This window comes from Lontra canadensis, unplaced genomic scaffold (assembly GCF_010015895.1).
Source record: "Lontra canadensis isolate GAN:19392208 unplaced genomic scaffold, GSC_riverotter_1.0 scaffold136, whole genome shotgun sequence".
NCBI lineage: Eukaryota > Metazoa > Chordata > Mammalia > Carnivora > Mustelidae > Lontra > Lontra canadensis.
This window is the reverse complement of record NW_022631130.1, coordinates 634,190-647,043: the sequence shown is the minus strand read 5'-3', so window position 1 is coordinate 647,043 and position 12,854 is coordinate 634,190. Positions and strand designations below refer to the sequence as shown.

Here is a 12,854-nt window from a genome sequence, read left to right as displayed (position 1 = left end):
TTATATTAAGTAGTAAAAGATATTATACATGAAAAACACAATGGCTGTAAAGATTTAGATGACCTATAGGATGAGTATAAAGGTTGATGCATTATAGGACATTTCAAATCTCAAGAGTTGACTGATGAAATCTTTACTCCTATTTTTTTATGTGCTGAAATCTGACTTTCTTCACTTTGATAAGGCTAATTATTTAAGCCAGTTGTTTCAGTTGGTTTAATTTAGCGGAATTGCTTTCTGGTGTTAAAGTAATAGCATGAAAGATGTTGATAAGAGCAGTCCTTGGGTGAAGAGGACAGGAACCAAAGGAAGACAGAAATTACAGGTATTGAGTTAATGATAGTCATTTGTAGCTACAATGCTGGGTGTCCTAACAAGGCTGCTCTTTCATGTAGCTAGTTTGGAATGTGCAAGCCATTTTGCTATGGATGGTTTTGAAACTGCTTTTTTTATAGTAGGCCCAGTTCCAAGTACATTTTTTTAAGTAAAGAAATGTATTTTTTTTTATTTTATTTAAAGATTTTATTTATTTATTTGACAGAGATCACAAGTAGGCAGAGAGGCAGGCAGAGACAGAGAGAGGGGGAAGCAGGCTCCCTGCTGAGCAGAGAGCCCAATGCGGGCCTCGATCCCAGGACTCCGGGATCATGACCTGAACTGAAGGCAGTGGCTTTAACCACTGAGCCACCCAGGCACCCCAGAAATGTATTTGTTAAGAGACCTGATCCAAGGTCACTGGACAGTGTGGAGACTCAGAATTTAGACATGGCTAGGTTAAAAAAAACATAATCTTAGAGATAAGCTGGGATGAGGTCTGGGGTTCCAGAACATGGAGACACAGAAGAGGTTTGTATCTGCAGGGACCCAAGGGATCCAGCTGGATCACAGGCAACTCACCTGGGAATGAGCCATAGGATGCTGAGGATGGGGAAATGCTGAGGTAGAGAAGAGGGAGGTAAAGCCAGTGTGAACATCTCATCTTGAAACCCTTTCATGTTCTTCTGCCTCTTCAAACCCAGCCCTAGCCTCTTAAGAGGAATAGTTATTTTCTGTAGCTGGAAAAGAGTCCCAAGTATGAGAGCCAAGTTTACCTGTCCTGGCAGATTTCCAGATCTTTACTTTTGCCAGAAGTTCCTCCTTTGTGCAGAATATTAATGTTATGATTTTTGACTTTCCATTGAGGTTCTTACTTGGCATCACAGGTAAAGATCTAGCTTTAAGTAAAACCTATCATCAGGTTTAAAATAAAAGTGTTATCTTTTGTTATGGTAAGAGAAGTATCTCCTTCCCCCAATTTAAGGATGATTTTACTATAATGTCACTAGCTGTATGTTTACTGCTGGAGGCTTTGGGACAAATTAGTGTTTTTATCTTGTCACATTATGATAAAATTGCTATTTATGAAGCACAAGCCTATGATTTCACACCCCCGCTTTAAAAACATCTTTTCAGGAAGGACAGAACGCAGGCCCCCCACCCCTGATACCAGGCCTAGGGCAGCAGGGAGCACAAGGTCGCATCCCCCCTCTTAACCCTGGACAAGGACCTGGCCCTAACAAAGGTAAATATCTGCTCGGCTGAATAAGAGTTGTATTTTACCACCTCTTGGTAAATCTTACAATAAATAGTTTATTGGTAAGTAATGGATAGAATGGTCATTTGAACCCTGTAGGAAAAATAGGAGCACTGTCATTTCAGGTAAAGGCTTTGTCTTCACGTTGTTTTCACAGACTTGCTTTAGTTAGTTAAAAATGCTGCCCTGAGGAGGTAAGCTCCTCACTACCTGAAGCTGGTGGTGAAAGTGCTGGGACAACCGCTAGTAGCAGGGCCTGGGCCACAGGCCGGCCTTATCCATGTCTGGGGAATGGGAGTGGGTCCTGTGCTCACTGAATGCAAGTGCATGTCATTCGTATCCTGGAAATCTTCCACTTAGTTTTTGATGAGATAACGAATTTAGAGATTTTAATAGTGTTTTTAGTATTATCCCCTTCTCCCCCCAAATTGTGTCATGTATTGAATTCTTTAGCTGGTTATATTGTTCTGCACAATTTGACAAGAAGAAAGCAATGTACTGATGTATCCAGTTCTTAGTACTATGGAAAGCACAGAGATGAGAACTGTCAGTATTTAGATATGAGTCTGTTTGGAAGTTGAGTTAATCTCAGGAGTTGAAAGCACAGAGGCAGTCCCTTGTGCTGAGGTGTTCTGCTATCACAGGGGAAGGGCTGGAGCAGGAGTGAGGGGTGGTAGACTGCTGGCTAGAGAGGGGAGGGCAGGACTGAGTGATGTGGATGGAGGGAAGGTTGGAGATGAAGTTGTTCAAGTCGGTGCACTGTTTCTTACAGGGAGGACACAAGCCAGAGATCCAGGAGTATTGTGGAGGTTGTACTTCAAAGAATTTAACTCCTTTTAATTTTTAATTAGCTGAGCCCATAGCACTCTGTGGCACATGTTACATTTCTTGCCTTCTTTTGATCAGATTAAGAAGAGTTTTCGTTAGCATTTTGTAGCCCTAGGACTTTGGGAGAAGCAGGACATCCTAGGAAAGGGAGCAGAAAAGGAATTAGGAGAATCTTTATTATAGTCTCATTGCATGAAAGTGGTGGCCAATAGGGAAAAAGAGAAAGCAAGAATCCATCTTTGGAATTTGGGGACCCTAAGAAAAGAAGAGTCTGTTACCCACAAGGTATAGCTATCAACAAACTGAGAGCCTGCCTCTCTTCCTCTCCCCTACCTTGTGTCTGTCTCCACCTATTTCCCTCTCCACCTTGCTCTTCCCCTTTTCTCTTTACCTCTCTCTCTCTCTTCCTCCTCTCTTTCTCCTCCCAGGGACCAAAGGGAGAAGGGAGAGCCGAGAAAGTGGCCCTGCCATCCCCTACTGGATTAACCAACGCCGCCGCCCCATCACCGGTGGCCACATCCCTTCTAATTTGTAGTGGTGGGTTTCTTTCCTTGGAGGAGCCAGGGTACTTTTAAACAGATAGAGGTAATGGGAGGATTATTATTCATAGGTAAGTCCAAATGGAATGTGTTCAGCTTCCTCAGGTCAAAGTCTGCTGTGTCTGAGATCACACCATGTTCAAGCAACATAAAGTCAGACAAGAAGTCACTAGCTGCAGGAACCCACTGAGGAGTGAGGAGCCCTCTTTACCACAAGGAAAGGGACCTGGGATATTTGCAAACTGAACAAAGAGGCAACTTAGAAGGTGCTTTCCTCAGCTGGGAGAGGACTGGGTTAATGAAGGAAAGACTAGGAGGCAGAAGGCACAGGAAGAGCTTGAGAGAAGAGAGAAACCTTCTAATGGTGTTTTTTTATACTGACATTTCCAACTTTTTTATATGTGTTGAATGGTGAGGAGGGATTGAAATGGCCAAAAGAAGGGAACAAAAAGGGAAGAGGAAGGGCATTGGGAGGGGAAGAATCCTGGCTGACTGTGACATGAGGGAAGGAAGTTTGTCTTTACTGCCAAGGGAGAAGGAGGGAAAGACATGAGCAGGGCAGGTGGAGGAATTTCATCTTAAAAATGTAGCTGTTTTAGGGCAGGAGGGTCCCTTTGCTACCTGCTTTTAAAAAGTGCTTGAATTGTATGTTGACGGAAAATAGGTACATATTTTCAATGGCTGCACAGTAGCCAGGAGAGCAAACCCCTTCAAGGTTCAGAACTAAGCTAAGTTAACCATCACAACTCTAGTTGGCCTGTTTCTAGTTTTATTCAGGACTTGGAATATTTTACATATGTTAAAATGTTTTCAAAAAATCTTTAGTGGGTTTCCAAACACTGTGTGCAGTGAATAGTGATAATTTTTATAGTTGAGGGATATATATCATTCATTCATGCAAAGGGGTGGAAAATATGTTAATATAACCCTGAAACTAAATTTTAAGCACGGGCTGTTTGGTCACCAAGCAGTTATTAGGCCCGTGGTTCCATGTGCCTTAGGAGGATTTTGTTAAGAATCAAAATGTGCTTTGTTACAGACCCAAGCTGTCCATTTCTCTGAGGGGTTTGAATAAAGTATTCCCTGTCTTAAAAAAAAAAGGAAAAAAAAAAGAATCAAAGTGTGAGTTAACGAATCAAGTTGAATGAACTAGGGGTTAAAGGAGCAGCATCAGGGATGGTGGCAGCATAGCCTCAGCACCCGATGGGCTTTGCAGGCCTTTTCAGGTGCAGAGGTGATTGCCTGTGCGTGGCTTCCTGGCCAGCAGCATGAATTTTCTCTGCTGTCTCCTCCCTGGCTATGGAGCAGACAGGCCTAATGAAGTCTAGAACAATGGGGAAAGGGAAGAGATGCTCATTCTTACGCCTGTGAGACTGTTGCATGTTTTCTCAATTAATCCTCACAGCAGCGAGTAGTTGCTAATCTCATTTGAGACTAGTAATTTGCCCGAGGTGGAGGTGCTTAGTGAGTGGGTGATGAAGTTGAAATCTGCACCCAAAACCTGTGTTTTTCCATTAGATAGTGCCTTAGGGATTTGTCTCCTAAGTATGCTGAGAACTAAGGAGGGAAAACATTCTAAATACAAGAATGCATTCTCAAATTGTAAGATGCTGAAAATCAGACCTATGCTGGTGGGATTCCTGGAAGACAAGGTAAAAATCAGCTTTGTTTCCTTTAGGTGACTCACGCGGCCCTCCAAACCATCACATGGGCCCCATGTCAGAGAGGCGGCATGAGCAGAGCAGCGGCCCTGAGCATGGGCCTGAGAGGGGGCCTTTCCGGGGCAGCCAGGACTGCAGGGGTCCCCCTGATAGGCGTGGCCCTCACCCCGACTTCCCTGATGACTTCAGCAGACCAGATGACTTCCACCCGGACAAGCGCTTTGGCCACCGATTACGTGAATTTGAGGGGCGAGGAGGACCTTTACCACAAGAAGAGAAGTGGAGGCGTGGGGGCCCCGGGCCTCCGTTTCCACCTGATCACAGGGAATTCAGCGAGGGGGATGGCCGGGGAGCAGCCCGGGGCCCTCCGGGGGCTTGGGAAGGCCGCAGACCTGGAGATGAACGATTCCCCCGGGATCCTGAGGACCCGCGTTTTCGAGGGCGCAGAGAAGAAAGGTGGGACAGATACTTTGTGGGTCTAGTTCTTCCCTGGAGCTGTTGAACTGTTCTACAAAAGTCTCTTTCCTCTTTTGCTTGGGCAGAGGGCACTATATTGATTACTAGCTCTATCCAATCTAAGTTTTGCGTTTAGACTTTTAGCAAGTATTATGCTTTTTAACATTTTTGTGCCTTTTTACCTTTACAATTTAGATATCTTTTTATTTTTGCTTATTTTTTGGTCTTTTGTGAGGATCAGTATAGTATGAAGTTTCTGGAACCTGATTAGAAGTCGCCAGATTCTCTTGGTTAGAATGATGTACTATGACACACCTAGGTTGAGAATAAAAGAATTATGAGATAGTTTTTGTATAATTGCCTAAAGATCTTAACACAAGTCAAACTGAAAATTAGTCTTGCTGTTCAGTTAGGTCAAGGTCAGGGTTAAAAACACTTAGTTTGCCAGGGGTAAAAAAGGTCCTGAAGAAATGAGAGGAAACAAGCATTAGTGAATCTCAGAGGAGACTGAGACTCCTCCGTGGTGGTGATGATTGGGTATTTCTGTGTGCCAGTGAATTATGAGACCTGTGTTCTTGTCAGCAGTTTGCAGATGAGGGGCGATGATGAGGATCTGCACAGTTGACTCTCGGCCAACTGGAGGTGTGGGAGCGGCTTCAGGCGGGGCTGGTGGACCACCGTGCACATGCCCATGCTGTGCGGTGCTCCCACTGTATGGCCACGGTGTTGCCTATCCCATCTCTCTTGACTGTTGCTAGTGGTGGGGGACTGAGTTCAGGGTTGGAATTCCCCAGTCCTCATGGGATTTGTTAGAAAAGAAGGGCTGATAACATGGCCAAGGGTGGTGAAATCAAGGGGTTCAAGAAAGCAGCTTCCAGAGGGGTGTTTTTAAAGGATTTAAGGGCTCCTAGTTTCCTCAAGGGTCTCTCTCAGAGGTATCCAAGGATTCACTCTTTGAAATGTCTTTATATTAGTCTGCAAGAGCCTCATTTCCAGTGGCTCTGGCATCAGTGTAACTTTCATTGATTTCTTGAACCTTTGCATCTTGTGCAGTTTCAGATTTTACCGTGCCTCAATGTTATAGTATTTCCTCTGTCAGTGACAGACCCACAGCCCAGACTCTTGTGTTGTTGACAGCTTTCTGTTGCTCTTCAGATATGCCCAACGTGTTCCTTTTCCTGTTGTGCTTGCTGTTTTCTCAGCCCAGAACACAGTCTCCCAGACGCCTGTGGCTCACTCCGGTTAGATCCCTCCTCCTGTTAGCCCAGTTCCTTTACCCTGCTTCCTATTTCTTCATAGCACTTAGCACTGCTTGACATTAAGCAATGTGTATATTTCTTTATTACGTGTATCTGCAAGGAACATGATGGCTTCCCTAGGGCACAGGGGCTTTGTTTCTTTACCTCTGTGTCCCCAGGACCCAGAGTGGTAGTGGAGACACAGTGTAGGTGCTCAGTAACAAAATGAGTTTGTTAAATGGGGAAGGGGAGTCAGTTTATCAGGAGATGAACTAGACAGCTTGGACTGCCATAACAAGGTACCACGGGCTGGGAACGTGAAACAACATGAATCTATTTTCTCGAAGTTCTGGAGGCTCGAAGTCATGGATCATGGTCCAGCAGGGTGCGGTTTTGGTCAGACTTCTCTTCTTGGCTTGTGGGCAGCCAGCTACTTTCTCCCTGAGTCCTGGCCTGGTGGAGAGAGAATGCCTCTTCTCATCAGGGTACCAATCCCATCACAAGGCCCCCACCCTCATAACCTCTTCTAAGTTTTTTCCTCCTAAGACTTTATTTATTTATTTGAGAGAGGACCAGCTTGCACATGCATACACATGGGGTAGGGGTGGGAAGAAGGAGAAGCAGACTCCCCACTGGGCAGGGAGCTGGATTGGGGGATTGATCTTGGGACCCTGAGATTATGACCTGAGAGGAAGGCAGACTCTTAACTCACAGAGGCATCCAGGTGCCCCATGATCTCCTCTAAACTTAAATTACCCCTCAAAGGCGCATCTCCATATACCATCCCATTGAGGACTAGGGCTTCAACATACAAGTTTAGTGGGGGACACAAACATTTAGTCCTTAACAGAAGCCACTTTTTCTTTTCTTTTTTTAAGATTTTATTTATTTATTTGACAGACAGAGATCATAATATAGGCAGAGAGGCAGACAGAGAGAGGGGGGAAGCAGTTGCCCTGCTGAGCAGAGAGCCTGATGTGGGGCCCCATCCCAGGATTGTGAGATCATGACCTGAGCTGAAGGCAGAGGCTTAACCTACTGAGCCACCGAGACGCCCCTAGAAGCCACTTTCTAATGAGGGCACGATAGATTGTCTCTTTCCTTTCAAAACTAGGACGATCATGTAATGGATGCTTTGACAAATGAGTCCTGTTGTGTTTGCAGGGGGCGGGGAATGCTCCCTGACTCTGTCCCAGGAACACATCGCCCCCTGCTGTTCTCTTCCTGCTCCACTCATCTCCTTTCAGCCAATTCCATCTTTACCTTAAGTTGTTATTTTAGTCAGTGTCCTTGTGGGTCATCATGGTACCTCAGGACCAAGAAAGTTTTAAGAAGTTAGCTGGAATGGTGGAGTGAGAAAGGGAAAGCTCTTTTTGTAGTAAAATACCAAGTTATCAATGTAGGAGGAGGGATGGAATTAGAAAGTCACTTCTTTATAAGCTGTCAGTGTCCTAATTGATTCAGGCCAGGATTATCAGTGGATGCTAAAATCACTGGTAGAAGATCGTGGGGAGGGACACCTGGGTGGCTCAGTTGGTTAAGCAGCTGCCTTCAGCTCAGGTCATGATCCCGGTATCCTGGGATCGAGTCCCACATCGGGCTCCTTGCTTGGCAGGGAGCCTGCTTCTCCCTCTGCCTCTGCCTGCCACTCTGTCTGCCTGTACTCACTCTCACTCCTCTCTCTCTGACAAATAAATAAATAAAATCTTAAAAAAAAAAAAAAAACTAAAAAAAAAAAAAAAAGAAGATCGTGGGGAAGTAGGATATTCTCATTGTGCCAAAACATAACCCACAGATTACTTAATTGTGAAGGAAACAAAGTATACCTTTGCTACAGTGAAATTTGGTCCCCACATCACTTTCTAATGAGGGCACGATAGATTCTCTGCCAGGGAGATAGACTGGCATCTGTGAGAAGGTATAAGCAGTTTTGTTAAAAAGGTTTAACCTGAGTCTAATCATGAGGAAATAATCAGATAAATTCAAATTGTGGTACATTCTTTAAAATAGTTGCATGGATCCTTCAAACACATCAGGGTCATGAAAGATAAACTATAGAAGGGTTCTAGATAAAGTAGACAAAGAGACATGGCCATTAATAACAGTATATGATTGGGATTGAAATCTGTATTTAAAAACAACTGTAAAGGACATTTTTGAGGACAACTGGAGAAGTTTGAATTGGATTATATTATATAATATCATGTTATTCGAGTAGTAATAGTATTATGTAGGAGAAAATCCTTGTTCTTAGAAGAAATGTACTGAGGTATTATGGATGAGGTTCATGTTGTTGGCAGTTGATTTTGAAATGGTTTAGAAGGTGGATTTGTTAAATAGATGTGAGAGAGAAGAGGCATGTGTGGCAGTATATCTTAAGAACTGATTAAACAAACATAGATGGACACATAAATATTTGTTGTTCTCTTCTTTCAACTTTGCTATAAGTTTGAAATTTTGCAAAGTGAATCATTGGAATAAAAGATGACTAAATGGAGACTCAAGAAAAAGCGGAAGGCGTGGCCACTCGCGCAGACTGGCCCCATGCCCTTGCTCCTTCTGATCCTTTCTCCAGCCCCAAGGCCTTTCTCTTTGTGCTCATGTACCTTTCCTACTTGGAGGCCCCTTTTCTGCTTTCCCAGAGGCCTCCTCTGGCTTGGGTGCTCCCTCGCAATGGCTGTGCTTTGGCAGTACTCCTGGCCAATTCGGCCTCCAGTCTAGAATCCTGAGGGACAGTGAACCTGACAACCAGCCAGGGCCCCAGGCTGCCAGCTAGCCAGTGAGGGGACTGCATGTATACCAAGTGCCTGCCTGTACAGCAGTCAGCTGTGGAGGGGTTCTTTGGGTGAAGTTCATGGCCAGCCCTGCTTGCAGGCTGTGAGCTGGGCAGATGGGAGAGCAGGTGCTCCCGAGGGATTTTGGTATAGTTGGCAGGTGTGAATCTTTACCCCACTTTTTTTTTTTTTTTAAGATTTTATTTATTTATTTGACAGACAGAGATCAGAAGTAGGCAGAGAGGCAGGCAGAGAGAGAGGAGTAAGCAGGCCCCCTGCTGAGCAGAGAGCCCGATGTGCGCTCAATCCCAGGACCCTGGGATCATGATCTGAGCCGAAGGCAGAGGCTTTAACCCACTGAGCCACCCAGGTGCCCCTACCCCGCTTTTTCTGATTATAACTAATAAATGTTCATTATAAAAATATAAATGATAATGAAAAATATTTGGGAGGCAGTGGTAAAAAGCCTGGGCTGGAGTCAAGACTGGCTGAATTCAAATCCCAAGACTTACTGTGTGTCCTTAAATAAATGACTTCACCTCTCTGTGCCTCAGTGTACTCATGGGTAGAATGGAGTTAATGATGTGGTGGTGGTGAGGATAAAATAAAATAATATATATAAAGCACTTGGCATGATTATCAGCACTTAAAACTTATTGACTCCTATTATTATTCATAAAAGCTTTAGGAGAAAATGAACACAACCCTACATTTACCTTCCTGCCTGTTTTTGCCTGTAATATTGGGATTATAATATGTGTGCTTAAAAAAATACATAATTTTTTCTCCCATTTAACATGAATATCATATTTTCTTATACTATATGCTTTTTTGAAACAGGAACTTAGAGCTGTATTCCATTAGTTGGGTATTTTGCTGTTTTTTTTCCTGACAGCTTTAGAAGAGGAGCACTCCCAAGACATGAGGGCCGTGCCCCTCCCAGAGGAAGGGACAGTTTTCCTGGTCCTGAGGACTTTGGTCCGGAGGAGAATTTTGATCCTTCTGATGAAGCAGCCCGAGGAAGAGATCTCAGAGGTCGAGGTCGGGGTACCCCACGAGGTGAGCGTGTCCTGAGGACACTGATTCTAGCAAGGACGGGTTGTTGGGGACGTACATGAAACAGTCTGTGAGTGTGGTTTTATGTTGTTGTGTTGTGTAGGAGGAAGGAAGGGTTTACTCCCCACTCCTGATGAGTTCCCTCGCTTTGAAGGAGGACGGAAACCAGACTCCTGGGATGGAAATAGAGAGCCAGGTAAGGAAGGACAACTGCTATGGCTTCTGGAGATTTGAGCCCAGCAGTTCCCAGAGTGTGGTCCAAGGACCCCTGGGGATGGGTGTTCACCAAAGTCCTCTGTTTTCTGACTTGTATCTCTGTGAGTCCACATCTCAGCTGGACTGTCCGCAGATCCTCCGGTCAGCAGCAGTTTATTGTGGTAGACTGAATGCAGAAACAGCTGGGAGAGTCTAGGTTTCTTCTTCTGAGCCAGACATCAGATGGATTTGCCTAAGTAGAAAACAGTACTGCTCCTTTCACTAAATTATTTTGTTCTTGGAAAGTACAGTTAAAAGAATTGAAGTTTTCTCAGTTTTAATTGCTAATTTGGCAAATATTATTAGATATGTCTCATAAATTAAATCTCAATAATTCTTTTTAAAAGATTTTATTTATTTATTTGACAGAGAGAGAGAGATCACAGCTAGGCAGAGAGGCAGAGAGTCAGAGAGATGGGGGAAAGCAGGCTTCCCGCTGAGCAGAGAGCCCGATGCGGGGCTCGATCCCAGGACCCTGAGATCATGACCCGAGCCGAAGGCAGAGGCTTAACCCACTGAGCCACCCAGGCGCCCCTAAATCTCAATAATTTTTAAGAGTATAAAAACATTCTAAGACTAAAAAGTATAAGAATACTATTTTGGACCTTACCTGTCTCTTATTTTAAGAGGTCTTTTGATTTCTAATCAAGTCTTGACCTTTTTCATGTACTCATGATGTGACTTGACCTAGCCTCTGGTGGGTTTGCAAATGTTTCTTGCATGAATAAACATTGGTTCTCAAGTTGCTATTCTATTTATCTATTTAATATTATTTTTTACACTTTTATTTGTTCTAGAGAGAGATAGAGTATGAGCAGGAGGGTCAGAGGAAGAGGGAGAGAGAGAATCCCAAGCAGACTCTGAGCTGAGTGCAGAGCCCTATGCCAGGCTCAGTTTCACAGTGCTGAGGTCATGACCTGAGCCAAAACCAAGAGTCAGATGTTCAGGTGCCTGAGCCACCCAGGTGCCCCATTGCTACTTATTCTTAACAATATAATCTATCTGCTTTTGGTCAGTGGAGGAGGCACTGTACTTCAATATAGGATTGTAGATTTTTAGCCTTGTGAACTTGTGTTTCCTGTTTCAGGTCCAGGTCATGAACATTTCCGTGATGCTCCTCGCCCTGATCATCCCCCTCACGATGGTCATTCCCCAGCTAGCAGAGAACGTTCCTCTTCTCTCCAGGGCATGGACATGGCATCCTTGCCACCCCGAAAGCGTCCCTGGCATGATGGGCCAGGGACCTCAGAGCACAGAGAAATGGAAGCCCCAGGGGGTCCTTCTGAGGATCGAGGAGGCAAAGGTAAGTGGAGGCCAGTGACACAGTTCCAGGAGCTGTGGATGCCACAGTTCTGCCAAGAAAGCTGCGGGGACCATGCGAGGCCTCATCGCCAGGACACCTGCATCCCTGTGATCCTGTTCCATCTGTTACTGACAGGATATCCAGGGTCCTTTCTCCATTTCTACACTGTAGGGCTTAGGCTGTGCAACGGCGCATGTTCCCAAGTGTGGTGCAAGTGCAGCTTGTTTGGGCTCACACCGTAGCCAGTCAGACCCTTTACTCAGGTGACTACAAGCTCAGCCTCCTCCACATGCTTCCAAGAATTCCCTTCCCTGGTTCATTCAAGTGTTCTTTTCCAACTCTTTGTCAAGGTGCCCCAGAGCAGGAGAGAGACTCCTGCTCTCATTGGCACACATGCTCTTCACCACTGGCTACTCTTAGCCCTCAAGGGTGTCCTCAGTGACAGGAAAAACTGTCTTCCCAGGTGCTATGTTTTGTTTTAGCCTGGGTCCAGGAGGAACTGCTAATGCCCAGTCACAAAGACTTTGAGGAATATGGTCTGGAAGGGGTTGTTTTTAGGGGGGCAGTAGATTATTTCTACAGCTTGAGACTTTGGATCTTTTAGAGGTAGCACTAACTTCCAGCCAGAAGCAGGAGCCACCCTGTGGTCTCAGGTTAGGCTGGGCCACAGCCTCTATCTTAGTTTGGAGGCTGCTAGGAAGCAGGCCTAGTTAACCTGCCTCATGTTTATAATCTCTTCATTACAAAGTTTTGCTTTTCATTTTTGGTGATGGTTTGGTTCTTCTCAAAGCAAAAATCTCAGAAACTACCTCATGTCACCAGTAGATCTCACCACCTAAGCATACACATGTTGTCGCTGGTCAGTATGGGCACTCAGGACACCTGTGTAGGTCCTAGCCAAGGCCACATGGCTGGTGTGGAAGTGACTTCCTAGGTGACATCTTCTCTGTCCAGGTACCTTCAGGTGGGCCTAGGCTACCTTTATAGGAAAAGCAGTCAACATTTTTCCTTTGGCTAGCTTTCCTAACCACCTTGTTTTACCTAGATTCAAATTCCACTCAGAAAGTTAAGACATAGGACACCTGGGTGGCTTAGTGGGTTAAGCGTCTGCCTTCAGCTCAGGTCATGATCTCAGGATCCTGGGATCGAGGCCCCACATCGGGCTCTCTGC

General features: G+C 45.0%; 1 protein-coding gene across 5 annotated transcripts in view; it reads left to right on the top strand.

Moving 5' to 3' along the window:
* The window catches only part of WDR33 (WD repeat domain 33), a 124,105-nt gene that overhangs the window by 109,410 nt on the left and 1,841 nt on the right, over nt 1-12,854 (top strand). For 2 of the 5 annotated variants that reach the window (XM_032843130.1, XM_032843131.1), the window contains 5 exons: nt 1,453-1,561; nt 4,619-5,057; nt 9,965-10,128; nt 10,229-10,321; nt 11,468-11,683. In XM_032843130.1, the coding sequence (XP_032699021.1) occupies nt 1,453-1,561; nt 4,619-5,057; nt 9,965-10,128; nt 10,229-10,321; nt 11,468-11,683 (1,021 nt within the window). Of the gene's footprint in view, nt 1-1,452; nt 1,562-2,829; nt 2,939-4,618; nt 5,058-9,964; nt 10,129-10,228; nt 10,322-11,467; nt 11,684-12,854 lie in introns of those variants that run through there. The other 3 variants (XM_032843132.1, XM_032843133.1, XM_032843134.1) reach the window with 3 other exon arrangements.